At 43.8% G+C, this 16,191-nt stretch overlaps 1 protein-coding gene across 1 annotated transcript in view; it reads left to right on the top strand.

Annotated features, from left to right (window-relative positions):
* Nucleotides 1-16,191, top strand: part of HECTD3 (HECT domain E3 ubiquitin protein ligase 3) — a 623,726-nt gene that overhangs the window by 213,914 nt on the left and 393,621 nt on the right. Inside the window, exon 6 of the mRNA XM_069642356.1 lies at nt 3,582-3,695. Within this exon, the coding sequence (XP_069498457.1) occupies nt 3,582-3,695 (114 nt within the window). The remainder of the gene's footprint in view (nt 1-3,581; nt 3,696-16,191) is intronic.

The following is a 16,191-nucleotide window of genomic DNA, read 5'->3' as shown; positions in this document are numbered from 1 at the left end:
GTTGTGAGTAATCTTTTTATTCTTCTTAGTCGCCTCCTCTTCTTAGTGATTTTGGAAATTGGGGAGGGGGAGTTGTGATGGAAAAAATGTTCTTTAAAGGCAGAATGGTTGTGATTGTGATTGAGCACTTGACCCTGCTTCTCATTAGTGGGGCAGGGTCACTGCATATTACTAGAGGTATTCTTTCTAGTTTAGTACATGGGTAACTCGTTGGGGTAAGGTAACTATGTGAGTTGTAGTTTCCTGTTGTAACGGTAGATAGCTCAAGTATGGACACGTCGGAAAAGGAGGGATGTATTAAATGTCCTCTGGGTTTAGAAGAGGGGGGACTAGGTTACCTTTAAGGGTCAAAAGATGGTTTGATTTCCTATGGTGTTTTTTTCTTTCCCTTTTCTAAGTTAGAGTTGGGGTGCGACCGGATTCTGCTGACAATATCCTCCAAAGATAGAGGGGATATTGGGTAGGGGCGTGCCGACAAAATGGAGTAAAACCGTGCCTCACCTGAGGTCATTACTCTAAGAGCCCCCCTGTCAAGGGCATCCTCCCGCACTGGTCCACCAGTGTCTGTTTCCAAAGGTGATGTCCATGCCCCGGCTACCTTAACAAAGAATCCCTGGTGTCTATATGTGAAACCACCCTCGGGTTTCTCACATCTGACTTTCCCCTCACTGGACTTCTTTTCTCCCTAGCGACCTGATCCCTTCCTGTGGTCGTTCACTCTTACCCCAAGCTCTACTCTCAGGAATATTCCTTCTTATCTCAGTCCTTCTTTCAGCTAATCTGATGTCTTACTGCATTACCAGAGAAATTAAATCCTCACCAACTGCTCTCAAGCACCAAAACTCTGAATTTAGTTACATAGGGCACAACTCCCTGCTTCCTGCACATTTTGCCAAACTCAACCTTAAACAAGTTCCAATCATGCAACTCCACCACCACCCTGTCTACTAATGGCATGGACCAAGCTGCAGCGTGGTTAGATAGAAAATCAAAAATGCTATTCTAGAAGTTCCCGTGGGAAATGCTTTAGGTCGACACATAAAGTGCCGCTCACACTGCATCAAAAATGGCTTACATTTCCATGAGTCCCCACCATACCTCTCAGGAGGACCTAAGAGCGTTGTCACCAAGGATATTTCCGGAGTTAAGCTGACCCTCTTGTCTACCACTGGATCTCTCTTAAGCACCCCTTCTCCTGTTTCAGGATACAACACTGGGGGATCCCCCCTCCACATCTTTACTCAAGAATGACGGCCTGGTCATCTCTGCTGATTTATGCACCAAAGTGCTCAATTTTTCCATCTTTGCACCGAAGGTCAGTGTTTCCCTTTACGCGTCCACGCCAATAATTAAGCCTGCATGTTAATTAGTATGGGTTACACGCACCAGACTTAAAGTGGCTTTGTTGCTGTTCTTGAAATCGGATCCAGCACCTTTCCGCTTCACCAAAAGAATGGATCTTAGCTTTTACTTCAGGACATAATGCTGCTTCAATATTTACAACAGGATGCTATTTCAGTTTTAACTTTAGAAAGCTATTAACAGTTTCACACTTATCTTTCCTTCCTGCTGGAGTCACTGGCTTTCTTGAAGTAACTGCTCTCCCAGAAGATAACTTGAGAATGCTTCTGATTATTTTCTGAGGTTTTCATTAGTTAATTCTCAGGAAGTTTAACTGCTGTGGCCTTCTCTGGGGCTAGTTGGATGAAAGGTAGTTTAGAATCCTTCACACGGTTCCAAACTACCTCACAGGAGCCACCCAACGCTGAGTGTCCCCTCCTCCATCTTGCATTGGGAACAATTTAGACTCCTAAAAGGAATGTTATGGATAAACGATTGCAAAGTATACAATTTCTCAAACAAAGGAAACAGACTCAGCCGCCCCCCTAGCGCGTTACTCCTGCTTTAAGAACCCTGACCCTTTCCTCGTCAGTAGATTGCAGTGAACTCAAAGCATATGTTTCTTTCTTGGCTGTCTCTTCTGCTCACAGGGTCCTAAATCCTCTCATTTCGGTCTTCGCACTCGTTCCACAGCTTTCCCAGACCTCTAGCCCATCTCGGTCTGCGTACCTTCTTCCGAGCAGCGTAACGTTGATGAGCGGGTCCGGTAGCATAGGGCGAGGCCTCGACGCTTGGGTCGCGTCTTTTCTGGCTTCTGCGTCTCTTCCGGGATGCATAATCTCCACGCAGCAGCTCTCGTGATCCTGGGACAACCCAGAGGGTTATTCCAGCAACGAGCCACGTATTCCTCACATCCTGGACTATCTGCAGTCTTGCTCCCTCCTCCATGCATGGCCTTCTTATCTCCCGTTCTGCGGTAGTCGCCTCAGTGTATCTGGCAGTCCTCTCAGGAGGGTGGATCTCTCTCTCTCTCTCTCACCTGGTTTCCCGCCACTATTTTGTATTGCTTTGGTCCAGTCGGATACAACGGAATGCTAGACTTCTCACGCCAGTTTCCTGGCGTAATGTTCATACTCTTAGCCTTCTTCGTCTTCGTCTTCCCAGTACTTGCATTAACAATGTATGGAAGGCAAGTTTGATCGCCATATGCCTTAGTCGTGTTCATTGTATTAGGTGACTGACTTTATAATAAAAGATATTAGTACTGGTTGGAAAGTGGGAAGGAGGGTTTGGCAAAGACGGTGGGTTTGACAACGCTGGGCATACAGTCTTCTCAGGGGATGGTCACCTCCAATCCAATAAGGGCTTTTGTCTCCCATGTAATCTTCCCCCTATGCACCACCCTCAGGGTGAATATTGTACTGTGGACGGACCGCCCTGTCCCCATGGAAAGGTCTCCCGCTAGGGGAGAAGTGACAGCATTGCCCTTGCTCTACACAGAGGCACAGACTGCATTTTCCTAATGGAAACTCACTGAATCACATTCTAGTTTCCTGTGCTTTTCAGTATCCTATCACTGACAGATGTTTTTAACTAATATGCACATACATTTACTTTGTTTATTGTAAGCAGTGATTCGCATGTAGGAAGCAAACACCTCCCTTGTGTACGCACTATTCGCTGCATGGAATTCCTGTGTAGCTTATACTGAAATGGCACTGCCTGAGATGTCGCAGTGCTATCTTCTCTTTGGTTTTGTGTGTTGCATATAGTATTATACTCCTGTGTTCAGGGAATTGCGTCCTCTCCACAACTATAATTCTTTCTCTTTTTTCAATGTCTCCCATAGAGCTGTTGTCTGGTCACTTTTTCTGTCGGTGCTAAAACCCCCTGAAATGTTTGTGTGTTCGTGTGTATATGCTAATTCTGTCTGCTTCTGCCTATCCTCTCGGTTTGTGAAATGCTTTTATTCTAATCCTGCTGGGCTGTTTGTGTTGTGCATTTCTGCTGTGGCACTTGTTTCAAAACTTCATATGCGCAACAGGTTGTGGTATTATCACGTCGTGCATTGAACAGTGTGAGTGTGAGTGATCTGTTCAGGCTTGCGCTGTTGTATGTTTATGCCACCTTTGAACTTTTAGTATTTCACCAATTTTTTGATATATGATGTGAGTCTTAAATACATGCTTATATTGCTGTCTACAGCACTGAACCACATTTTCTTGCTCCAACATGCTTAGAAAGCTTATCTTGACGGTCAATGCCACAGATGACAACTACATGCCAAGACGGGTCGCGGTGTACGGCGGAGAGTCCGAAAACCTGAAGAAGATCAGCGAAGTCCCAATTGATGAGTGAGTGTGCGGATTGCCAAGGGGGTTTGTGGGTGTTGGGTTCTGGAACCAGGGGAAAATAGATGTGAAATTTTCAGCACCTGAAGTCGCTTGGAATTGCATGGGTAGATGCAATAAATTAAATAAAACTGGTCAACTATTTTGAAAACCTAATTAAAAAGCAACCAATGCCCTATGTAAGTGAAGAGACCCAAAAGAGGACAAAGGGACTGAAAAAGCTTTAAAATCGCAATGTTTTAGTAAGCTACAGAACGGTTAATCAAAGTACATACAGGGCTGTCCAACCATAGCAGCTAGTTTGATCTCTCATTTGGAACAAGCGTTTAGGTACCAAATGGACCACAGAGGCGTCTTCCTATTGGAAAGTAAAGCAAAAGACATTAGGAAAAGGTGGTAATGGAAGGGACAAAAAAGGGAAGTTCTAGAGACCTCATAATCCTCTAAATAATAAATGTCACCTATGTGTATGGATCTGTATAGCGGGCTCAATCCTTCTAAATAAATAGTTATAATAAACATATTCTTTCAAATAAAATGTTAAGATGATGCTAACACACTTCTGCCTACCACGGAGTGCTTTACAGAAGATTGAACTGAACTCTTCTGAATTCTCTAGTTGTCCACCTTAGCTGCTGTAAATGCACATGCTAGACATCGTCTCTCAATCATAGAAACATTCAGATTCTCTTCTATCCAGAGGGGTAGTAATCAATAAAAAAAAGCCTGACTTATTAAAACGGATGTACATTACACTCCCTCAGACATAACCAAACTAATGCTGCCGGGGAATGCACTGTATATGGATAAACAGCTTTCACCAAAGCGCTGTAAAGAAATTATGTGAAACTGGTATAGATTAATAGAGGTATACATAAATGATTGATCATGAGTAACCTAGTCCATTCAACAATAACTTTCAAGTTGAGTTTTGAGGGAACGAAAGCTAAATAACATGGAGGATTGTACAGAAAGCCGAAGCACATTCTAGAATTTAGGAGCTAGGCGAGCAAAAGAACGGAAGTGGGGTTGCGCACAAGGAGCTGGGGTGTCCGCTCAAGGAGGCCAGGGACAGTGAGAAGAAATTTGGAAGAAGAGCCAAGTGATCGTCAGGGAACGTAAAATGATAATACAAAATACATTTTGCTGAGATCAGTGCTATCAATACATTTGCAAAAAGTACTAACCAAAAAACTGAAGACCTGCTAGAAAAGGAAGCCAATCGAAAGTGGCAATGGAAGTCGCAATGTGAGAATGTGCAGGAAGTACACAGAGGTTGAAAAGGAGCAAGAGCTCAAGCAGACACCCTGAAAAGAAGAGATCAATAGTTTATACAAGAGAACACAGAAACCAGAGTTAGAATCTTACCAGCCGATAAAGTAAGAAATGGATGAACTGTATGAATCTTAAAATGCCGGTAAGGGCAGGGCCAAGTTGATCCCGGGAATCGCTTATTCAGGTGGCCAGGGAAGAACGTGCCCTCTCTTACCAAACCCTGAAGGCAGACAAGCATGGAAAGATCACCTGTTTAGGAGAAGCCGGGGTTGTGCTTGGGGAAATAACCAAGGGGAGACGCTGTATTATGCCGAGGAAGGAGGAGAGGAGAACAAGGTCCCTGAAACGTTTGTAGGTGTCGTACCACATCTATCCCCCTTCTTCCCCATGAAGCTCCCTTATTAGATTCCCACCACCCATATACCTCTGGTAAACCAATTAAAAGCCCAAACCCCACTATAGTAGGAAACAACCTCCCTCAGAATCCCTGTTTTCATGTTTCACACCAGAATACTCCCAACCATTCTTCTCCACGTCCCTATGATTATTATTCTTTCCTGAACACCCAGTCTACCTTCACAAAACACTACCCTTCCCACAATCCCCCCTGTTCCTTTCACAACAATAATCCCAGTAAATCCCATGTATTTCACAAACCCTACCAATCGTATCCTTTAAAGTTTACCAATCCTCTCAGTACCAGGGTTCTAATTCCCTACAACACCTTTTCCCCATCCTACCAAATAGGACATTTAGAAACACTAACCCCACCCCCCTTTTTGCCACACAAACACTTTCGCACACCACAGACAACGGACTAATATCCGAGCCGTTAACCTGACATGTCCCAATGAAAGGGCCAAGCAAAGTCAGGCAATTGACAAAATCACACACACCTGACTGCTCTTTTCCTTCTCCACAGGGATAAAAGGTGGAGCACGAAAGCACAGGCAGAGCAAGGCATACCGCACGACATGAGAGCTAACTCAGCACGGCAGTTCAAGAGGAGGAGGAAGACAGAGCATACCGAGAGGGTGACAAGGAGAGAAGCGACCTTGTCCTTTCCGACCAAGGCCTGTGAAACCTCTGCAGACAGAATCATAAGACCTCGAACAATGGCCAGTATGTGTTGCAGCAGATGTCAACGGTACACAAGACCCTCCTCTGCTGATTAACACGCTGGGGAGAAGCTCTTGTCTCTGTGGTACCAACCTTGATTCCAAGAGAAAGATAGCCAAGAGGTTCATCACCGCCGGTGAGTCGAGGGGAGAGCCGATAAGAAACCAAACTGTATTGAACGAAAAATAGCAAACGGCTCATTTGGACTGTGAAAGGCTTTAAGAGCGAGTGATTGAAAAAAGGGGAATCCAGCAAAAGAGGAGTCGGGCACCACGTGGGGGCTAATGCAGGAAACTCTGGCCGATTACCCGATGGCACGGAGTTCGGCGGCGAGTTTCCCAGTCTGCCCCAGTCTGCTTTTGTTTTTCCTTGGAGGAGCCGCACGACGTGACTTTGCTGCCAGAGCCCTACCTTTGTGTTTACTATTTAAACACTGTGTCAGCGCGGAGCGCGGGGCGGAGTTCGGCGGCGAGTTTCCCAGTCTGCCCAAGTCCGCACCATGACGGACCCTACGAGCAAGAAAACTGGACCGCAGACTCGCCATAAAACACTTCAGCAGCGTCGCATGCTGAATCCTTTGACCGCCTTACAGAAAGGTTGCAATACTTAACGGCAAGGTAAGCAAAAAAACTGTTACCTTGACGACTCCGGCTACTCCAAGTGAGCTCTCAAGGAAATCACCTGTCAGAACTAGCAGTGGCCTATCCAACGTGCTAGATACGCTCACAGCGCCTGTGTTGAGTGCAGGGGGGGGATTCCATTGTCTGCGGGGGCAGAGGTTGTTCTATTAAGTTCAACTCTGCACCCTGACCAAACTGGCTCATCGGACGCAACCCCTGTGAACATTGAACCACTCAATAACGTTGTGATATCCCCCATATATGAATGCAAAGGTCTCCCCGCACTTGACCTGCAACAGAAGCCCGCCCAGGAGTCTGCACCTTTGCCACCACTACTGAGGTTGTTATCTTTGTCCAACGTAACGCCATTATCACATTCACAATCGATCTGTGCACCTGACGAAGTTACATCGAGCCCCATTTCTCCGGAAACGTTCTTTTCTCCATTTTAAATTACGGATGCCGACTTGATGACAGCGTCTCATGTTGTCTCTGCATCAAATGAGCATGCTGAAATTCCCTTATCAAGTCTAGAAACCAACACTTTCCAAAAATGTTCAGATAATTCTGAGCTGACTGGCCATGTGCACAGCGAGCCGGGACAGGCATCGGCCAAGGACAGTGATACCTGTCCTCCTGTGACCAAACCTAATGGATCTGTAAGAGCCACCGCTCAGCATGACGACAAAACATGTGAAGCTGTTATACTCAAGGCGACGGTCTGTCTGTCAGGCAATGCTCAAGCCTCTATTCATAAGCTACCAGATGCCAGATCATCAACAAACCTTCATCAGATTCAATTTCATGCAACTCATTCCGGAATGGCACCTTTTGATGACAAGATTCTACGCTTTCATGCATCAGCAAATCGAAAGCACACTGAGATCGATGCAAATAAAATCACCAAGGCATCTTCATTCCTGTCTCCTGACCTTCCAGAGCAAATTACTTGTCATAAGTCTGTGGTTATTCCGTGTGAATCATCGTTGCTGACTCCAAACCCACGATTGCAACATGTGAAGAACCCGATATCGAGTACGGCTAATAACCGGCCTGAGCTTGATTGCCGACATGGTCTGGCCACAACATCCACCTTGGACAAAAACAGCGTGATGATATCACCCAACAGCTTGGTCAATCATCACTGGGACTAACAATGCCCTCTGCCTCTAAGACAAGCAATGGAAACTCTGTGAATACGAATACACGAAAACCTGAAACGCGGACCTCATCCTTAATATCTGAGAAAACTCATTACAAGCACTCCGACAGTGCAAAACAAAAGGAACAAAACAACTACTGGCCTTGAGACGACAAGGAAAGGCCACTTGATGAATGAAACATATGCTCAATCGAATGACTTATCAAGTCTCTCCCCAAGTGGGGGAGATAAAAGCGGGCAAACCCCGGCGAAAGCCAGTATCTCGGGGGCTGCCGCGATTCAAATTCACAACAATGTCTTAGCCGCTTCCTCTTTGGCGATGATTCCTTTTGTCAAATTGTATGAAGCTCTATGTGAAAAGATACAAGACCAAGGTGCGCTTTTAGCGAACCTAACCCAAAAAATGGGTAAGGTGGAAACATCAAACGTGTATCTCAAAAATATGATCCAGGGAGAAGTGGAACGAACAATTGGATGGCAACAACGGCACCATGACCTAGCCCGTCGAAATAGCCAAAAACAAGAGAAACTTGTCGATGACGTACATGACTTGATGAAACAATCACGACACTGTCAATGCCACATGTTATGTGAGATGGTCGCTCCCTGTCATAACAGCACTAACACGTGTCCAGTTGGGGGCCTTACATCTCATAATCCTAATTTAACAATTGTGAGAAATTCCCCAAATTCTAATGATCAAGTGGGACAAAAAAATCCCCAAAATGAAAATACTAACAACGAAATCGCGATTGAAGGAGCGAAGTCTTTGCCTAGTGTTCCTACTGCAGATTCTCCTATCGCTGAGAATCTTGTGCAGGACCTCTTGTAGTTCAATCGAAAGCAATATCTATAATGGGCGTCAGCACTGAGAATTTCTTGGACAAACGTCAAACAAAACCAGTAGCCCCAGATGGCCAGTTTTCGTCTTTTGCCATTTTTACTGGCCCTGCTAAAGCTATGTCAACTGAGCCATCACTGGTTGCTACTAAATCAATCGGGGAAACAAGGTTGTGGATCATCAAAAAATCTTTCAAAAAGCTCTAAACCAACTGGCACTTCAAAGACTAAAGCGTTTATAAGGAATCTTTCAACACCACCAAGAAAGAGCCTGTTTAAACAGAAAGAAAACAACAAAAAGTCAAAGACAGACGCTGAATTGCAAAGAGTGGCTTGCCCTCCTCCAATTAAGGCCAAACTCAAACCTGCCTTGAAACGCAGAAGAATAATTTCTGAGTCGGAGTCTAGTAACATAACAATTGCCTCTACATCAACAAATCTTTGTGATTTGTCTACCTATTCATTGCAAGATGAGCACGATGTAGCAGACATTTTGTCCTGCTCTCGTGCTGCCCCCTCTCAGTCCTCTGATGCGAGTCCAAATAAGGACGTGGCAAAACCAACAAAACCAACGATGGCGCACAGGCAAAGAGGTTCGAGAGGCTCAGGAAAATCTTTCCAGGCACAAGCAGTGGTGTCACAGTTGAATCCTAAATTTACTTCAAATCAAAGCAACCTACGTAATCACTTTAAAAGTCGAGTGCATGAGTTGACTAACCGCAGAGAGCAAAGCGGCTGCCGCAAGTTGCGGCTACAAAACATCCAAAGCGACGAAGCTGAAGTAAATTTAAACCGAGCGAACATTTTGAAACTGTTCAAGTGCGTACCTTCGCTGCGAACTATCGTCTCTGACGACATACGAATCGTGAAGTATGCTACTGAAAAATGTTCAGACCAGGTCTTGTTACATATCAACTCAGCTACTATACGCAGCACCCTTCTAAATGCAAGTGATGAACTGTTGTTTTTTGGTTTCGAAATACTGGTTGAACCAGATTGTGAAGTTTCAAATCGACCTGAATGCTCCAAAGATGGATCTAAGAGACCAATGAAACCAGTTGATGCGGCTGCTCTAAGACAATCGATGTTTGGCACACTGTCCTCAAGATCACATCAAGTCCCGCAAAGAAAAGCTACTGTAAAAAATACCAAAGATAATGGGCCTAGAAACCAACATTAGCCATGACTGAATAATTCTGGCAATTCAATCCTTTTCATTTCTTGGAACACATGTGGATACAAGCACTTATTTAATGATTTTGAAACACCGCTAGCAAATGTCTTCATTTTATGTTTGCAAGAAACTTGGCTCTGCTCACCTCCCATTTGCGATGAATTTACTGTATTTTTAAATCCAGCAGTAAAAAATGCCAAAGGCCTTCCAAGCTCTGGCCTTATAACCATGGTGAGGATATCAAGATCATGGGCCGTGCTTGAGTCTACAAATCCCAATCCATATGTACAAGGTACAATCCTGCAAACAACGGTCAAAAAAGCTTACGCGAGAAAATACTTTCTGATTATAAACACTTACTGGAACCCGACAAAGATCAGGTCAGACATCTTTATATCCGCAATTGCTGAATTAATCGACGTTGCAATGCTGACCTACACCAACATATCAGTGATTTGCTGCGGGGACTTGAATTGCAATTGGTTCAGGTTTGAACATTTGTCGGGGAATTATCAGTTGGTCCCTCTTGCCTTGATTGACGATAGAGAGAGCTGTTGGCAGACTGCCATGTTGATTCGTGATCTACACATGCTAAATGGAACAACTAAAGGAGACATCCCTGCTAAGCCAACGTGGCATCGTGAATCCACAAACCGCATTCTCGATTACATATGGATTTCAAGTAATCTTGCAACCCTGATTGTTGAATTAGAAATAAAACAAATGAAATATAGTGACCACTGCCTGTTACAACTCTGCATGGTGATGGAAATGCCTTTGCCAGATTGCTCAAGTAACATCACTTTGGAAGTAAATTCAGGTGGAAATTGTCTACGATTAAGCAGCAACCAGATCCAAGGGCTCAGCACAAAGCTTATGAACATTCCAGCTAATCATGGGGCAGATTATACTTCCATGCTGACTGCCTTCAAAATGCCTGTAGTTGGGTCTCAAAATCAAGGTCGGTCTCACCAACATATTTATTGTAAGGTGCTGCACGATGAGAAAAAGGTAATGCGGAAAGATTTAAGGCGATTAAAGAAACGCTTACCAAAATCCGAGGCTCAACAAGCAATAAAAGCTAGACGTACGCGGTATAGAAATTGGGCAAGGTCGCAGGCAAAAATAATAGAGCAAGATCGTGCGGAACACATGTTACGCCTAATCATGACAAATAACACTCGTGATATTTGGAAGATACTGAATATGGACTTCTCCAAAAGCACCCCATATGTAATAAACACCATCTCAGGCGACATATGGGAATCGCATTTCTCTTTGGTCTTCCAAAACTCAGATGGTAACGATGTGACAACGCCTAGCTCTGTGGATACACAATGGGACGTGCTAATGGAACACGACAACCTTATTATTGCTATCAAGGCGCTAAAGAACTCACGCGCTATTGGGCCAGATTTGATTTCAAATATCGACCTAAAACGATATCCAAAAGAGTGGGCAGCTTTTATTGGAAATCTCTTCACTAAAATCAGATCGGCTAAAAAAATTGCCTGACTCTTGGAGGACTGCGATTATCGTTTCGATACATAAGCGGGGCAGTTGGGACGACCCAAACAACTATCGCCCAATCGCCCTGCTAGATACGATAGGTAAAATATTCGGCTCAAATCTGCGCATCAAACTTGCCAAATGGGCAGAAAACTTGCTAATAAATGACAGATGGCAAACTGGGTTCACAAAAGGTGTTGGGGTTGATGTTAACTTACTCATCCTAACAATCTTAAAATTGGAAACCATGAAATCAAATGGCAAATTACATCTTGCCTTCATTGACTTGAAACAAGCTTTCGATGGTGTAAATCGCAACCTGTTCTGGGCAAAACTACGGAAGTGGTGCTGTCCTGCATCTATCCTGGAACCAATAATGGCGTTACATGCCCATACCTCAATCAAAGTGAGGTTGAATAACAACGGGCTGCTTACCAACTCCATCATGACCCAAAAAGGTGTCAAGCAAGGTTGCCCCTTAGCCACAGAGCTATTTAAGTTGTTTCTGGCAGACTTACCAACCTTTCTCATGCAAATTCCATGCTTCTCCCCCAAAATAAACCAAACCGCAATCAAATGTATTGTATATGCAGACGATTTGGTACTGATGGATCGAACGCAAATTGGGCTGCAGAGGCTACTAACAGGTCTGCAAAAATATATGGATCTAAATGAACTAACCATAAACACCACAAAAACAAAGATTGTTTCAATTGGAAATGTCAAAGGAAAAAAGGGTACATCCTTTAGGTGGAAAATTACAGAAGCTATTATTTCATCTGTTGACTCAATAAGATACTTGGGTATACAATCAATAATTCCATCAGAGAACAGCAATGGGTGACAGAACTAATTTCTAAAATGAAGAAATTAACACTGCAAGCTGTAAAAATTAACAGGAACTACGGTACATTTTCTCTGGAACCTGTCATTAAATTCTATCAGCAAAAAGTGGTGCCAGTAATGATATTCGGGCCTATTGCAGGTTGGAATATAAGTGAGCAAACCTGGCATGTTTTAGAAGGTCAATTTTGGCGGAGGGTTTTGAAGCTCCCACAGTCCACTCCTATTGCTATTGTGAGATATGAACTAGCCATTAACTCCCTACACATGAAAATGGTATGGAACTCATTAGCAACACTGCGTAAAATGTCCTTGGAGGCGCCGGCACCCGCATACAAATTGTTTGCTTTCAACCAGATGCCAAAAAAGTCCGATCTTCTTAATACTTGGTTTTGCAAATTAGTGGTGTATCTATCTGCAGCAAACATCAGCGATGAAGAACTCCTACCACGGCCACAACATGCAAAAAAGAAAATTGATTATTGGGCATGGAGCATCAATAATGACGAAAGTGATGGATCATGACTCTAGGAAACTTAACGAACCAGCTCGCTACCTTTTACATTGCCCATCCCGCTATCATAGAGCTCAATTCTTACTGTTTCGAGCCAACATCCTAAAAACCAAGGAAGTCCTATGGCAAAGAAGGGAGCCATCCTTAAAAGACAATCTGTGTCGTTTTTGTGAATCTTCGATAGAAACCACTAAACATCTACTAGTTGAATGTCAGCGAACAACTATCCAGCGATCGTTGCATCTGGGTCAATTTGCACCTCTGGATGATGACATGCAGACGTGGTGGGCTAGGATCATCTCTGGTCACAGCACACAACTTGTTTGTGCAACTGTGAACTATTTTGATATGATTTTGAAAACAGATATTTAATGTCAAATTTTCCTTCCTTCTTTGTTTCGCCTCTGTTCTCTCTTCTTTTTAGATTGTTTTGATATGTTTGATTCTGATTTGATCTGTTGGTGTTGGTTCGAAAGTTAATTCGGCTGTTGTGAAACAAAAGTTTGTAATACAATTTCAAACTGTAGTTTTTCAAATAATAAAACAATATTTAAAAAAAAGAAGTTACTGCAATCAGAAGACCTTAAGAAAAAGGCAAAAGGGGGTCAAAGTGGTCATACAGGGGTCTTGTAAAATCCTCTGTACAGTTGAAAGTCTTTGGCCGACAGATTTGTGTGAAGTGAGTCCTGCATGACAAGAAATTAATGAGAAAGATATGAATGATAAGAGTGGACCCGAAAGAGGGATGCCGATAAAAGAGGGTGAAGTCTAAATTCCCGGAATACATTATGTTGACAAGAAGGAACCCCACTGAGGATGTCCACATTGAACTGTTTAGCAAAAGTTGGCAAGAGTAAACCCGGCCGAGGGAGGCCAACAAAAAGGGACCAAGCCTGAGCTGAGGAGCTGTTTAAAAAGACATTAAGATTTGTGATAGCAAGAAGTATTGAAAGGCTAGGGGAAGTGGATTGTCCCCCATGTCATTTGAATCCGAGCCTGACCGAGAGAGATCCAGGGGTAAAAAGTCATCACCCAAAGTCCATTTGGAACAGAACATTTTGTTTGTCTGTTTTGTTGAACACATCAGGCCCTCGAAGGCAAGAAACTTTTCATTGAAAGGAGACTTAACCATCGAAGAACCTCATAGCTGGAATGGAACTGTCGGCTCGTGCTGGGAAAGCTTAGAGCGTGTGCTGTGGTCGGGAGATCCACTTTGTCCTGTGCTCAAAAGGTGGGGAAGGGAGACCCCTGGCAATCACATCCTGCCTTATTATTTGTGAACACTTCTTTCTTTATTGAAAACCCTATCCCACACTCTTTATGTAATTAGTTGTAAGGATTTGGCTGTAGGTTTTTTTTTTTTTAGTATAGGCCTATTACTTTGTCAAGACACCCCAATGACTGCCTTATTTTTCATTTGATGGATGAAGCTTGCTCCCATCTTAGATTTAGGCTGGGCATTTTTCCACCCTGCATTTATGGTATCCGGTCATTCTAATGAATGCAAAAGTTGTGAACCGCAAACCTTTGAATTTTTTTTGTCTAAATGCCATTCCTTTGAATTACAATTTTGTCTAAAAAAATTCGAAGGTTTGCCATTGAAATGTGATGGTAAGTATTAGTGCAGGGCTGGGGCCAGGGTTAGGGTTGGGGTTGGGGTTAGGTTTGGTGCTAGGGTTAGGCTTGGGGCTAGGGCTAGGGTTAGGGTTTAGGGTTTAGGGTTTAGGGTTAGGGTTGGGTTTAGGGTCAGGGCTAGGGTTAGTTTAAGGGTTAAAATAGGGTTAGGGTTGGGGTTTGGGTTAGTTTAAGGGTTATGTTAGCGTTGGGGTTGGGGTTGGGGTTAGGGTTAGGGTCAGGGTTAGGGTTAGGGTTGGGGCTTGGTTAGGGTTGGGGGCGGGAGGGTGGCGTGGTGGTTGTGGGGGCTGGGGAGGAACTCTCCCTCCCCAATATACACAAACTTTGAAACGTTACATGAAGTTGTCCAGTGCTGAAATTACAGCACTGGACAACTCCATGTAACGTTTCAAAGTTACAAATAAAATCATTGAAATGCTACTTTTAACATCTGAAAGTGCATTTCAATTGAAACCAGTCCATGACTATTGTCGACGGATTGGTTTAGAAAGAAATGCACTTTGCATGTGAAATATAGCTTGTCACAGCTTTTTGTTTCGAAACTTTATTTTCGAAATAATCACTATAAACCTAATTTACAGGTTAATAAACACCCTTGAACTGTGATCACTTGTCTGTCTTTACTGTTGCCACCATGAGTTCCTTACAGACTATGAAAGAAGGATGCCAAATTAGAGGAAGATGGAAGATGGAAGATGAAAGTCTGGATGAGAAGCAATAGATGATGAGGTGGGCTATTATGAGCAGAGGGGGCAGGAAAGAAGTTAATCTCAGTATTCAAAGAATTAAGGTGAAGAGTATGGGACCACATTGAGAGTTCAACAGCAGAGACAGTATGAAATAGACTGTTGTGAGTCCAAAAAGAAGATTGAGAAAAATATCTGCAAATCGTCGGATAAAGGTGACGAGAAAAACAGAATGCCTTCATAATAGCAGAAGAGGAATAATGTACAAGGAAAGGAGAGGACCATGGACTGAGACTTGTGGAACACCATAGTGAAGGGTAGAAAAGAACAAACATTCAAAGCCAAATCTACAGTATGGGAGCAGCCAGGGAGGTGAGGAGAGAACTAATGCAGCACTAGTACCTGCAATACAAAGAAAAGAAAGAAAAGAATAAGGAATAGTCAATCAAACTTAATTCAGCGCTAAAGCCATGAAAGTTGCCAGTATTTAAAAAAAAGCATACAATATTAATCGTGTTAAAATAAAGCCATGTAAAAATCCATTACAGCAAAAAAGTGTACATAAAGAATATTAGTACCCCAGCCCGCAAGATCGGGGTACTAATAGCATTTTTTTTTAAAATGCCCCAAAAAATCTTCCGTCTTTGTTACTGGGAATCGCACTTAAGCAATAAGCCCCTAGCCAGCGGGTCCATTATTGAGTCAGGTAATGCCACGGGGCCCATAGGTACAGGTCCAAGCGAAGCTTATTGCTATTAGTACACGGCGAGGGTCAGCCAGAATGTAACAAGCATTCTGATTGGCCCTCGCCTGGTGTATACCTCGCAGAGAATCCATCGGAGCTTTCGCTTCGTTCACGTCTCCGGCCGGGAGGTGTGGCAGCCCCTCAGCCAATGAGGAGGCTAGTAACAGGATAATCCCCCGCTTCAAGCCTCCCCAGGGCTGGAGGCTGCCATCCTCTCCTGCAAGGGATTCAGGTTAGTGTTTTCACCACTCCCACCCCCAACAATCCCCTCGTCGCCCTCCCAACCCCACTTACCTAGTTTTTTCGAGAGCAGACGTGCTGTGGACTCTGTCTCCAGCTCGTCTGCTCCCGATGGCCGCCATGGAAAGGGAAAACAG

This window comes from Ambystoma mexicanum, chromosome 1q, assembly GCF_040938575.1.
Source record: "Ambystoma mexicanum isolate Mex_15411 chromosome 1q, UKY_AmexF1_1, whole genome shotgun sequence".
Taxonomy (NCBI): domain Eukaryota; kingdom Metazoa; phylum Chordata; class Amphibia; order Caudata; family Ambystomatidae; genus Ambystoma; species Ambystoma mexicanum.
The sequence above is the reverse complement of the archived record's forward strand: the minus strand, read 5'-3'. Positions and strand labels throughout refer to the sequence as shown.